We start from the raw sequence: 12693 nt of genomic DNA, 5'->3' as shown, positions 1-12693 counted from the left end.
CATGAACAAGGGAGGGTGGGGTGGGCCAGAGGCTGTGTTCGAGGTCCCAGGCAGCCTTTCGGGAGTCCAGCCAAGCCACATTCCCATACTCAACTCCAGGTCACTGAGGAACCTTGGGCCTCCCTGCCAGCGCTTTCCCAGCAGGAAACGAACGGGCTGTAGCACACGCAGGACTACTGTGCAACAGCAGAGGGACAGGCAAGCTGGAGAACTCAACAGGTATCGTATCGCGTGAAAAGCAGTGGATACAAAAGAGCCACGTTATGTGAGTCCCTTGTTCAAAGAAGTGACAACAGCGCTAAGCTTGGAAGGGAGGAGCCATGCCGAGACGGGCCTCGGGGACCCTGCGGGGCTCTGGCTTGCATGGGTGGGGGCTACGCGGCGGCACACATGCTGCAAATGGCCGGGCTTCAGGACCCTTACAGTGTCTATGAACCCTGCGAGCAGGAAAAGAAGAGCATGTCTATTACCACTTACTCAGGCACAGGGGCTGGCGCCGACGCATGCCCCTGCGTGAGACCTCCCTGGCCGGCAGCTGACCACAGGGGCTCTGCCGCCAGCTCTCTCGCAAACTGAGGACAGCTGTTCTTATGCCCTGACAACTGGGGAAGGTGACGAGGGAACAAAAAGTTGTGAGGGGAAAAGTCAGCCACAAGATGTGGAAACCACGAGCTACATCAACTGCTTCAGGAAGATCTACAGAAAATCTGGCACCGACAAGCCCGGTTTCTCACCTACTGATACCGTTGTTAAAAGAAAGACACAATTTCACAAGAATGACTTCCCATTGGCCAGAACAAGCACAGAGCAGAGCCCAGTCAGGACCAGCGTGCCCTCGGAAGCTACTCACTGAGGCGGCAGCACCAGCGTGGTGGGCTGGGCCTTGGGCCGGCGTTTAGCAGACACTCCCATCTGGTTGGCAGAGCGTTTCAGGGATTGCTGGTTCAGAAGGCCAGATGCCAGGCCTGCGTGGTACTGCAACTGCAAAGAAAAACAAAAGAAGAAAATGACCCTTGTACAAAAGGCACTAAACGCTCCATCCCTAGAATATCCTCCCCCTTCCAACATTCTCAATGATTTCAAATACAGCTGCAAACAGTTTGCTTCAAGGAGTGATTCACAGGAGATCATGACACAGGAAAAGGGAACACCCATGCGTGTGTCAGGCGCTCCCTCACGGCACCACGTCGTTAGGGAGAACGGGAGATGAAAGGGCTATCGCCTCACCATCACCAAAGAGAGCTGGGTGGAGAAGTTGATGCACTCCATGGACACTCCCTTGGAATGAAATGACGGAGGCAGGGAGGAGCGACTCAAAAGGGCTCAGGGCCAGCACCCTCTGTTTTGTTCCTGAACGAACTGCTGAGCTTGGAGGTTACTTAGGACAGGTCAGTTTACTAATCCAGGCCTCAACTTCCCTGTTGAAAAGGAGAAATGACACTGCCCGCTTCTAACCCGAGTAGGGCTTTTAAAAAAAAATCACCTATTGAGTTATAACTTCTATGAAATAAAATGCGCATTTTAAGTGGACAGTCTGATGAGTTCGGGTAAATGTATGTCTCTGTGGAAATGCCACCCAATCAAGAGGTAGGAAATTTCCATCAGGAGAGGCCCCTGGCCTGCGATGCGGTCAGCTCCGCCCCACCCCCACTCCCGCCAGCAGGACCTTTGGATTTAAAACGCGATCCATCCTTCCCACTCCCTGCCGAGCAAGCTCGTCCCGCCTCTCCTGTCTTAATCCCGTACTTCCGTATTTTAGATCAGAAGAGGGGTCATCACTCTCTGCAATAAAGTTACCCTTGAAAGATATCCCAGTTTTGAACAGGTGTAAATAAAACATTCGAATGTCAAAACACCAAGCTAAGATTTTGGATTGAGAGCATTTATCACATCCAATTTAGTTCTTCCTCCCTTCTCAAATTAATTCAAACATTTATCTAGAATTAACTGAATATAGTAATAGTAATTCATTCTGAAACTCGGAATCAATTTCTTTTCGAAATGCTCTTCTAAGGCAGAGATTTCCTTTGCAGAGTCAGCTCCATCACAGCTCCCGGTAATGAAACTGGCGACCGCCATGTGAGAGGGGCTGGGCCTTGGATGCAGAAGGCAATCGCACTCTGAAAACAAACGGTCTCACCTCAAGCCGTCGGCTGCACACAGAGAGGGAAAGAAAACAAAACTGACTGAAATGAGGTGCTTCTTGGCAGGGCTGTAAACATCAGCCCCGCCGGTGACCCCGTGCGCCCGGCGGCCGTCGGAGTCTGGGGCGTCCACATTGCTGTTTAACAGGCTCATGATTTACTCGGCTGGTCTGCCGCGGGCCTCATGGCTGCTCAGCGCTGGGCAAAGACAGACCACACTCAGAATAAAAATGGAGCCCTTCTGGGGGCTGGGGGGGGGGCATAATTTGGCTCTAACAACTCATCTTAGACCAATGAATTTTGCTCAAATTTGTTTTTCTCCTACAGATTTCTTAAATGGGAAATCAATGGAGGCAAGGGACAGAACAAGTTTGAAAGACAATGTTTCAAAATGTCAGCTACTTGGGCTTCGATCCTCCCCACCAGAATCTGCAATGAATGCAATATGCGCGGGGCTTTATGGAATGAAAGGGAAAGACAGCTTGGCAGGGCCCCTCCTGGCTCCGGGATGGCTCTCCTTTCCGCTCTCCTTCTCCTCTGTCTCGTATCAGGGTCCGTGCAAGCTCAGCCATTCCAGGCCTGCTGACTCCTCGAGTGGAAGAGGCCTGCTAACTCTGCAGAGTGGCAGGGTGATCTGGCCCACCTGGCATCACTTTGATCTTTGCTCAAACAAACAAGACAGCAGAGAGGCGTGCTCGCTGCTGTCTCCCTCTTAGAGGGCACTCTCAGCCCACCCATCCTGGATTCTCCCCCCACACACCGTACCTCTGAGAGCGCTGGAGATGGAAGGACCCCTCACCCCAAAAACCAAACCAGCTTGAAAGCTGACTCACAGCGATTAGGCAACATTCGTTCATCATATATACATATCCCGGTTTCCAGGAACAAGGATCCAACTGTCAAGATCTATAAGGGGTCCATTAAATATTTACTGGACCATCTTTATAATGGGAGAAAAGGTCAAAGTTAATAAAACTGACAGCAGCTCCTGTCCAACTGGATTTATATATTATTTAAGCACCAAACACTCCATTCCATGAAACACAGTTTAGATCTGAAAAGACTCTTGGAAAATGTTCACTCAGCCTAAGGTGCTAAAATAGCAGAAGGGAGTTCAGAGCTAATCTGCAAATTAACATTAAGAATATATCACTCCCCAAAATGCTGCCATAAGTTTTCAATTACAGGTTCTGTAATATTTTCTATAAAAATATATTTCAATAAACATACTTTGCTCCAAGTGTGTGTGGCATGGAAACAACTCCATTTCAAAAGGCAACTTAACAAAGTTCAAATGTGTTTTTCTTCTATCCAAGATCACTTCTCCAGCAAGAATGAAAAGAGAGAGGGAGAGAAAACCACCGAGCCTTTTCACCCCCCTCACCCCCCAGCTGTGGGGAAGGTGCCCCTGGGCAGCCAGGGCTGGGCTCTGGATTCCTGGCAAACCGTGCTGGGCGACAGTGACAGCTCCTCCGGGTACCTGGACTGTGAGCGCTTCTCTCAGTCCCAATTTTGCTGCTATTAATTTCAAAACCTTCGACTTTCTATGACTAACCTAGAATTCTGATGTCAGGTCTCAACCTATACTGCTTTCTAATCAATGACATCTACTAATTGCTCTGTGCCCAGGGAAATACCAACAACTCATAATGATTTGGGGGAAGTGCCATTTAGAATTCATAGAACCTTGACCTGTTGAGTGCTTTAGAGCCTTGCTGTTGCGGCAGCACAGACACGCACTGGCAGAGCGCGCCGGAGAGGCCCCCGACCCGGACAGAGGCAGAGCCGGAAAGCATCCTCCTTGGGAGCGTTCTGGGTGCTGCTCTGGGCGCACTGCTCCATGGGACAGCAGCGCTACCTTCCCGTCTCGCCCCCTGCTCTACAAAGCGTGCGCTGTATTTTCTCCAAGGAGCCTCCTAACTCTAAAGTTTGGGGCACTGGCTTCATCATCATGAAGTGGAGAAATAACGCCCCGATAGTGAGTCTCCCCAAAGCTGTTCCTCCTGGACAGAATCTGCTTTAAAGAAGTCCAAATGATTGAGGACGAAATTCGATCTGCTTTAATATGCTTCAAATTATAAAGAACAACACATACTGGGAGGAAACAATATGGGAGGAAATGACAGAAAAGCAGGAGTCTGCTGCTCGAGTCCAGGGATCAGAAAACCGACCGGTTCCCCACCGGCCTGTCCACCGCGTTCCCTTCCACCTGCTCCAAACAGGCAGAGGCTCTGTGTTGCAGTGGACAGAAGCTTGAGAAGAAAATAGAAGGAAATTCATCATACCCCCACATTCAATACACAGTCAAGCCAGTGTCGTGGAATTAGCCTGGTACTGAAAACCCGGGACGTCGGCTCCCCCTCACGGACCACGCACAGCACCCCCTGGAGCAGCGGGAGCCCACCGCCAGATGGCCTGAATCCCACTTGAAGAAAACCGGACAAAGATCTCAAAGCTTCAGATCAATCAAGTTTTTATTTTCTCACTATGAAAATCATTATTTCTTTTTCAAGGATTCACCAGAGGTTTCTGGGAGGTTGAGGGGGGCATTCTCTTAACCTTAAGGTATGAATTATGATTCACTCCATTTTTGAAAATCACTTTACGTGTAATTACAGGTAAGTTTCCAGGAACGCCAGCAAGACACATTGGTACCTCTAGAGCTGAGCCCTCCAGCTGAAGGGCAAACCAGAACAAACGCTGGCCGTCTTAGAGCGGAGGGTCCACGGACGAGAGGAAGAGTCTGGGGTCTCCACGTCCTCTTCCAGGCCCGCTCCAAGCACAGGGCTTATTCTGGCCCCCAGGAAAGACACTTTTGCTTACTTCTCCATCTAGGAGCAAAGCCAGGCATCCAGGGAGGCCTGTCTCAAGGATGCAGCTCTGGTTGGGGTTACTTTGTATTCTCGGCGACGTCCATGCTGGTGCACTGCGTGCAGGTGATGCTAATGAATTCATCTCTGCTAAGTGGACGGGCAGGTTCGGAAACTGCCATGGCCCGGCCTGGCCCGGCATGCCCCACCAGACAGCTCTGACGGCTGGCTCTCCCAGAGCAAACGCAGCGCTTAGCAGGCCGCCGAGACAGGCCGGGAGGGTTGTCGTCCTCTAATTCTCGTTGATAGAAGACAGCACATCTGAGCCCCGATGCAGACTGAGCGAGGCATGCACTGGGATCGCTTCCATCATGGAATTCTGGTGTCAGAGAAGAGCCTTAGAGAAGCTGACCCCTGCCCCACCCCTCTTTTTGTTGATAAGCTGAGACTCTGCCCTTAGGCCACTGGCCCAAGGTCACAGGGCTCCTAAGAGGGTGGCCATTCTGGGCTCACCCCATCTATCCTTGTCCTAGGGTGGGTGGAGCCAGAGGGACTGGCACGCGCTATCTCTGCTTGGACAATGAAACGGGTCTTTGCAACAGAGCCAGCCGTGCCAGGACCAGTGACAGAGCATGCCTGGCACCTGCCCGCTGCTCTGGCTTGCCACTTCACTCCCAATTCTGCTAGGCACTGACATGCCACATGTTCCCCCTTCTGAGGACCCCTGGCATGTCTAAGGTAGGAGTTGGGGAAGTTTTAAATCCCATCCTATTAAGGTTTTACTATCATCCAGGGCTAAAAACGTGGAAGGAGAAAAGCATCAACCACAGAAACCTCAATACTGTCAGAAAAATCTAAATTCTAGACTCAGGATGTGATAAAATCAAGCTTCCTAGCAGCGCTGATACTGCTCTATGATGGGGCAATTGTGCTATGACTGCCTTCTGGGTTTTTATAAATTCTCTTACCGTTCAGGAGAATCCACAGGTCTAATCTGTTTTTACTTAGGGATGCTCCTTGAGAATCTGTGCAATACACTGTGACAGCAATAAATAAGGACAGCACCCGTGGGGTGAGGACACCGCCCTTGGGGTGCCACATCTCCTGTGGATTGCTGACCAAAACCAGCCAGTGCCGGCTGCAGAACTGCACTGGAAACCCTTCCAGGGTGCAAGAGAACAGGCCAAGCTCGTAGCCACCGCCTGGATCAAGTCACACCCCACGCAGAGCTGGGGTGTGTGTAGGTGGCACAGGGGGGTGGGGACTATTCTGAGATCCTCACATAGTCATATTTCCCCTAAACCATTACACTTGTCAACTAGAACCAAGATTTGTGTAGAACCAGGAAGACTGTGTCACCGCTATGATTTGCAAAGACCCTTGGCCCTCATTATTGAAATGTTTTGTTTCCAGCTAATGAGAAAGATGCATGTAACACGACAAAGCTCTGGTTCTTCTTTTGAACCTAACTCTAAGGAAAGGAACAAGCAAGCTTGCCGGTGTTATGTGCCAAGGAAAACAGCTACAGAAAAACATCATAAATCTGATTGTTTTGCTTGGGTTTTTATCTAAATATTAGATTATGGTATTAGCTCCGTTCCTCCTTTTATCTCCTAACGCTTCTTGCAAATGGCCAATGGCTTTTTTAAAAAAAAGAAAAACAACCTTATATTTGAGCTTTTATGGGTAACTGATCTTTCTACTCGGTCAAAACAGCATCAATAAACCATAAAGAAGAGCCTCTAATTTATTTGCGTATTAGTTCTCTGCCGAGAAGTCGGGTTTCGGGCCTTTCAATTACGAAGAAGGCAGGGCGCCGAGCGGGGCTGCGCTGCCCGGGCCGCAGCAGGGCCGTGCATGCCAGAGGCCAGCACGCCTCTTTTTCCCTACTTGGGAATCCTCAAATGTCCGACTTTGAAAACTGTCAAAGTAAACAGCGAGGACAGACAGCGGTCTTCTTCAGTCTTAAATCTGTAATGTTTAGGGTGGCTGGGAATTGTTTCTCTGGAACGTCCCAGAACTCACACCTTTATTAATAGACCTTTCTCCACAACTGCTCCTGTTTACACTACAGCTGCGTGCATGGGATCATACTTTAAAGATGCCAATCAGCTGGACCAGACGTCACTCATCTTCCTGAGCAGACTCATTAACAAGACAGACTGGGACGTGGCTAAAAATGGAGGCAGTCGCCCTCACGGGCACTTTTGTAAAGGGAGGGAGAAAGGGGGAAAACAAAGGTCCGACAAGCAGCAAACACCAGAGACCAACAGACAGGGCACAGGGTGTGGGTGTCTCCCGTTACCCCTCTCCCTCGTGCCAGGCCCTGGACCGCCCTGCCGGGGCCCTCCTGGAGCGTGTCATAAAGAAAGAGCTTGCTGGGAGTCGCCAGGCCCCGGAGATGCAGGCAGGAAACAGAAACAGCTCAGGGCAAAGCTGACTAGGCACAGAGAGTGCCCTGCCAGGCTATGAAAGGCTGTGAGTGATGAGGGCAAAGTGGTGCCACCGTGTTGGCCTCTGTTCCCGTTCGGGGAAGGCCACGTCGGACAGGCCATCACATTCTTGTCTCCAGCAAGCTGGGACCACCCCAGGCCAAAGACTCACTGACACGCTCACTGTACCCAACAAAAACAGAATGTGTCTTTGGCCCAAGACAGACGGAGCAGAGAAGAATAGCATCCCCAGCACCATCTTTGAATTTCTGCCGGAAATGCCACACATGAGCTTCCAAACACACGCCTCGCGCCTGGCTGGTGTCTAAGGTGAGGCTAGAATTCTGTTGAAGGCCCCTTCTGACAGCGAGAGTCTGGATTACAATCATTGCTCTATGAAAACAGTCTGACCTTGACCTCCTCGATAAAAATCGACACTGGTGCAACCCAAGTCCTCTAGTAGTGCAAAGCGCTGGCTATGATGGAGCCACCCATTAAGGTGGTTAGTGAGGCAGTGAGGAAAGGGGTTTTGTTACGTCTTACACGTGGTTTTAGTTGCAACTTAGCGCCCCGGTAGAGGCCTACCAGATGCCAGTTGCTTCCTGACACACCATACACCTTGTTCTTTCCTATGGCTCATAGGTGGGGTGTGGGGAAGAACTAGAACATTCTTCTGTTCTAGTAGAACAGAATACTACTGTTCTTACTAGAATCAATGTCTCTGAGTATTTCTCCCTGTCCACCCTCCCTCCAAGGAAAACAGATGTTTTTCAACTGGGAAATGAGTAACATGGAAACTACTGGACACTTTCTAGACTGAATCCTGCGCATCATCATCACTGAAAAGATTCTTCAGTCAAGACACCAGTAAACATGATCTTCTAAATGACCAGTGTGACAAATACCATGATTCAATTATTATAAACTTCTTCCCGGGGGTTAGAAATGATCCCTGACGTGCTTCCTGGCCAGTTGAGACTTGGCCAAAGAGTTTATCACGTTCTTCCTTCCAGCGTCAGGAAACGCCCACTCTGGCTCTGAGTCACTGTGATCACCATCAGGGGCAGCCCCTCAGCTTCCACTGCTCCTTCCATGAACTCACTGGGTGGGGGAGACCCTGGCCACAAGTCAGGGATCTGATCCCCCCACCCCCCACCCGCCACTGGCTGCTTACTAGGGAGGTGACCTGGCGAGAGGCAGGGAGGAGGGAGGTCATGCAGAGAAAACCCAAAAGAAGGGCAACAGGGAGCCACAGATCACTGGCCTTGAAAGACACATAACTATGTCGGCCAGCCTGGAAATAACAGGAGCGGCAGTGAGGAGACGGAGGCCTGCAGGTGCGTAGCTCAGGACAGAGAAGCAGCATCTAGAAGACGGCTTTTTGAAACTTAATTTATTTTTAACTGCTGTAACACTGGGGTAGCCCCATCAGGAATCACTGCCACAGTGTACCCACCCCCACCTCCCCACAGGCCATGATGCCTCCCTCCCCCCACGCTCTCCCCCTCCCCCCCCCGCCCCCCCCGCCCCCACCTCTGCAGTGCCTCAGGACTATGGGGCACAAGGAGTCGAGTGCTTTCCTTTTCACTTTGCCACAAAGCAGCAGAGATTAAAGAAGGTCTGGCGGCAGTGAGGTCCGGCGGGGGCGGGGGAGGGAGAATGAACCTGAAGCCACGCAGCCCTGCACTCAACCCCAGCTCAGCCATGAGAATTCTGGTGTTTCTGGGCGTTTCTTCACCCCTCTGAGCCTGCTTCATCATCAGTCTAATATAAAAACAGAAAAATGTTTATAAGGCCAAGTTGTTCACGAGCACACTCCCCTAAGCTGACTTTAAACAGTGCCTTTTCCTTCCCGCCACAGGCCCCGGGAGAGGCCCTCCGCCTCCTTCAGAGGAAGACACGGAAGAAGGGTTGGAGGAACCAGCGCTAAGATGCCTGCGAAGCTTTAAGCACATGCCAGCTGCGACCCAACCAAGACAGCGGCCCCGCAGCAGCCGTGCCCAGACGCGCGCCGGGATGGCGGATTTCCACAAAACCCATTCCAGTGACCTTTTAATCAAACAGTGTCACCCTAAACGTGTCAGGCTAATAAAGCGGGAAGTGCCGTGGAAGAGGCTGCTTGCAAGCGTAGCCCTGCCTCCCTATACCACCGCAGAGGGGATCCGTCGGCAAGCAGCGGGGTGGGCCGCGTGGCGCTCCAACAGACCCAGACAACCGGCGGGCGGGTCCGTCCAGACAAGTATCCGGGCGCAGGAGTAAATCCTGGGGGACTGGAGCGCTTCCATCTACACATACTGAGTGTGCAAGGGCGGCTCCGCCCAGCTCGATGCACCCCACAGCCGGGTCACACAGCAGCAAGGTCCTCGGCACTGAAGATCAAAGTCTGGCTCCCAACCTGCACAGCACGTGTTTCTCTCTCGCCAGGACGGCTGAGGGTCTCTGGATTTATGTTCTGACTGTGCTCATCTTCCAGGAAGTCTGGGAAAAGGCCACGCAGGCATCGGCCCACGTGGGGGGGTTTTCCTATGATAACTATAGGCTGCAAGAGTTGTGTTTTTTTAGCAGAACAAAAGCAAAAGTCATACCTATTAAGAGTGGGTGGGTTTTTGGTTTAAAATGAGCAACAGAGCATAGAGAATTTTCTACTGATCACCAAAACGGAGGCGCGATGCCTACTATTGGGTTGTTGGAAAAGTCATGATACATCGTTGTTTGAAAAACAGAAAAAATACGTCATGACTTTTGTGACAACCCAGTATTTTTGATCTATCAGTGCAGGCATGCAGTCAACTGTCTGGGTGCCAATCATGGCCCTCCACTTAGCCAACTGCTGGCCAAGGTGAGTCACTTTCCGGAGGCTCGACTCTCTTCTGCCGCTCCACACGCCTTGGCTCCTCGAGAAGCTGTGAGGACTCACTGACCAAAGCAGCCGGGCTCCCACAGAGCTACGGGAGGGCTGAGCCGGGGGGGGGCAGACACTGAGCCTATGGGTCTTGCTTCTGATGAAAAAACCTCAGAAGAGATGGGCCAGCAGAGAACTGCCAGTTTCTGGGCAGTCGGACAGGGGTGTGCATGGGGCTGGACCGTAGGAGAGCCGAGCTCCTGAAACAAACAGGGCGGCTGTGATGTGCAAGTCCCTTACTCCCGAGATGCTGTGCTGATGACGCAAGCTTTCCAAATTCTGCTGTGAAGAACAAGCCAAGCAACCCAAGTGGGGATCAGCAGCGGCCAGCTGGGAAGGCCCAAGAAGGAGTGTTGAGAGGCACGTCTAGCCGAGGAAAACCCAGAGTGGGAAGCAGCCTTCCTCGGGACAGGAAAGACGAACTGGAATGGGGCCTCGTGCAGTGTTTCTTCTTCATCCACAACACTCAGAGGCTGCCCTGCCATCAAGTACTTGTGTGAGGGCCAAGAAGAGCTGACAGTTGTTCTAGTCAGCCCAGGGGCCTTTCCAGAAAACTCCCGTGAGGCTGATGATTACGTTACGTTCATGTATCTATCTTTATGCTTTCTCTAAACCAGATGTCACCAAAGAGCAGAACTGTCTCAAACGCCCGGGCCTGCCGCAGGGGACTACATGGGCGTTTGATGAGTATGGGGTGTGCTGATGGCCACTGAGCACAGTGCCCACAGGGCGGCTGTCCTTGGCTTTGAGGTCATCACATCTGCCCAGCACGCGAGCTCTGGGACAGCAGGCAAGAGCTCCACGGGCAGTCTGCTCTGCTCGGCGCTGTGTCTGGGACACTGCCTGGCGTGATAAACCAGTGACGGCACCATGAGCCAAAGGCACTAAGACTCCCAGGGAACCAGGTGTCTTTCTCATTCACTTAATTCAATTAATCTATACTCACATCCAGTGAGGTACCTGCCACCATCTCTTTTTTCCAGATAAGGAAAGCGAGGCACAGAGGGTCAGCGGCGGGGCCTGGATTAGAACGTGGCCGCCTGATGTGGTCCCCGCACTGATGACTCTTAAACAGATCTGCACTGAAACAACAGGAGGAGACCCAAACTAAGCCCCAGAATGTGGCAGGATTTGAGCTCACCTTCATGTGTAAGTCCCTGCAAAGTGTGAGGCTGCTGGGGAGCCACTGTCCCCCCTCCCCTGCTCGGCCTTTCCAGGCTGCAGACCAGAATCTGTCAGTAAAAGGACTCTCGGGGAGGCCCCACCAGAAGTGGAGAACATGGGAGCTGTGCCCTCAACAGGTTCCCTTGGAAATCGGGTCAGAGCTCTGACAGCCCACGGCCGTTCTCCAGCCACGCTCCCGGCTTCCGACGCAGGGCCGACTCTGCCTCTTCCCCTCTCCTCAGACGACTGCCCTTGACCTGCCCTTCTTCCACCCAGGCCCCACAGGCTGCGTGTGAGTGTGCAGATTTGTGCACACACACCCTTCCACCCACTTGGTGCCGTCTGGTGTCTCACACCCAAGGAGCAGAGGAAGAGAGACCAGAATCTGCCAGTATAGAGCCGTCATTTTTTTTTTTCACAATGGTAAAAATGTATAAAAAGTTCTGAAAGTCAAAAGCTTTCTCATCAATGTGGGCGCCAAAACTCTGGCGGCAGCAAAAACTGACAGGAGCTGATGTGAGTCTTTCTAGAGCTTAGTCCCCCTCCCTTAGTGTGACAGGCACTCTGCTACACATGGAGGGTTACCTGCCCAGTCCCAGACCCCGCCAGAGGAGGACTCAGGTCCTATGAAGCATGCGAACCACACTACCGTTCAGTAATCCAGAATATTCTAAAATATTCCAAAGTGCATTCGGGCCCCAAAAGCTTTAATGAGGTGCTGCAAGCCGGTGCCTCGTGCAGGGGAGAGTGGTGGCAGCAGCGAGCCAGTGCCAGCTGGCACAGCAGCAACTGCTGGCAGCCCTGGACCTCAGCACCCACCTGATGGGAGTGGCCCCTGCCAGCCCGGAGCACAGAGCACCGCAGCCCCTGCTGGCCCTGCCTCCTCTGTGCCTCACCACAATTCTCCCTCCCTGGGCCTCCCTGGTGGCGCAAGGGGTTAAGATGCAATCTGTGAAGCTATCCGCAGCCACTGTAGCACGAGTTCAATCCCCGGCCAGGGAGCTACCCACTTGGCGCAGCAGACCTCTCACGTCTCTCCCACTGCTCCCCTCAGTAGTGTATTTCAGTCAATCTGCCTGTTCTGTTCCCAGCTCTGTCTCTGGTGGATCCTCTCACCCCCTGCATCTCTGGCCTGTACCCCAGCTCTTGTGTGCATAAATAAATAAATCTTTTAAAAAAAAAAATTCTCCCTCCCTGCACCCACACTTCCCTGGAACACCCACTCATCCCATCTCAGGGCT

The 12693-nt window shown here is 52.1% G+C and overlaps 1 protein-coding gene and 1 long non-coding RNA gene across 4 annotated transcripts in view; one reads left to right on the top strand and one right to left on the bottom strand.

Annotated features, from left to right (window-relative positions):
* The window catches only part of MED27 (mediator complex subunit 27), a 159482-nt gene that overhangs the window by 103547 nt on the left and 43242 nt on the right, over positions 1-12693 (bottom strand). Inside the window, exon 3 of the mRNA XM_037492959.2 lies at positions 851-981. Coding sequence (XP_037348856.1) covers positions 851-981 — 131 coding nt within the window. The remainder of the gene's footprint in view (positions 1-850; positions 982-12693) is intronic.
* Positions 7345-11923, top strand: LOC119231263 (uncharacterized). Of its 3 annotated transcripts, none has more exons than XR_008549620.1 (4): positions 7345-7716; positions 8142-8723; positions 9248-11193; positions 11272-11923. It is a non-coding gene; the product is annotated as an uncharacterized LOC119231263 (long non-coding RNA). The 3 variants fall into 3 exon arrangements; XR_008549621.1 differs by having other exon boundaries at positions 9248-11437; positions 11590-11923; XR_005121893.2 differs by having other exon boundaries at positions 9248-11923.

This window comes from Talpa occidentalis, unplaced genomic scaffold (assembly GCF_014898055.3).
Source record: "Talpa occidentalis isolate TD23 unplaced genomic scaffold, MPIMG_talOcc4v2.1 talOcc4.7, whole genome shotgun sequence".
NCBI lineage: Eukaryota > Metazoa > Chordata > Mammalia > Eulipotyphla > Talpidae > Talpa > Talpa occidentalis.
The sequence above is the reverse complement of the archived record's forward strand: the minus strand, read 5'-3'. Positions and strand labels throughout refer to the sequence as shown.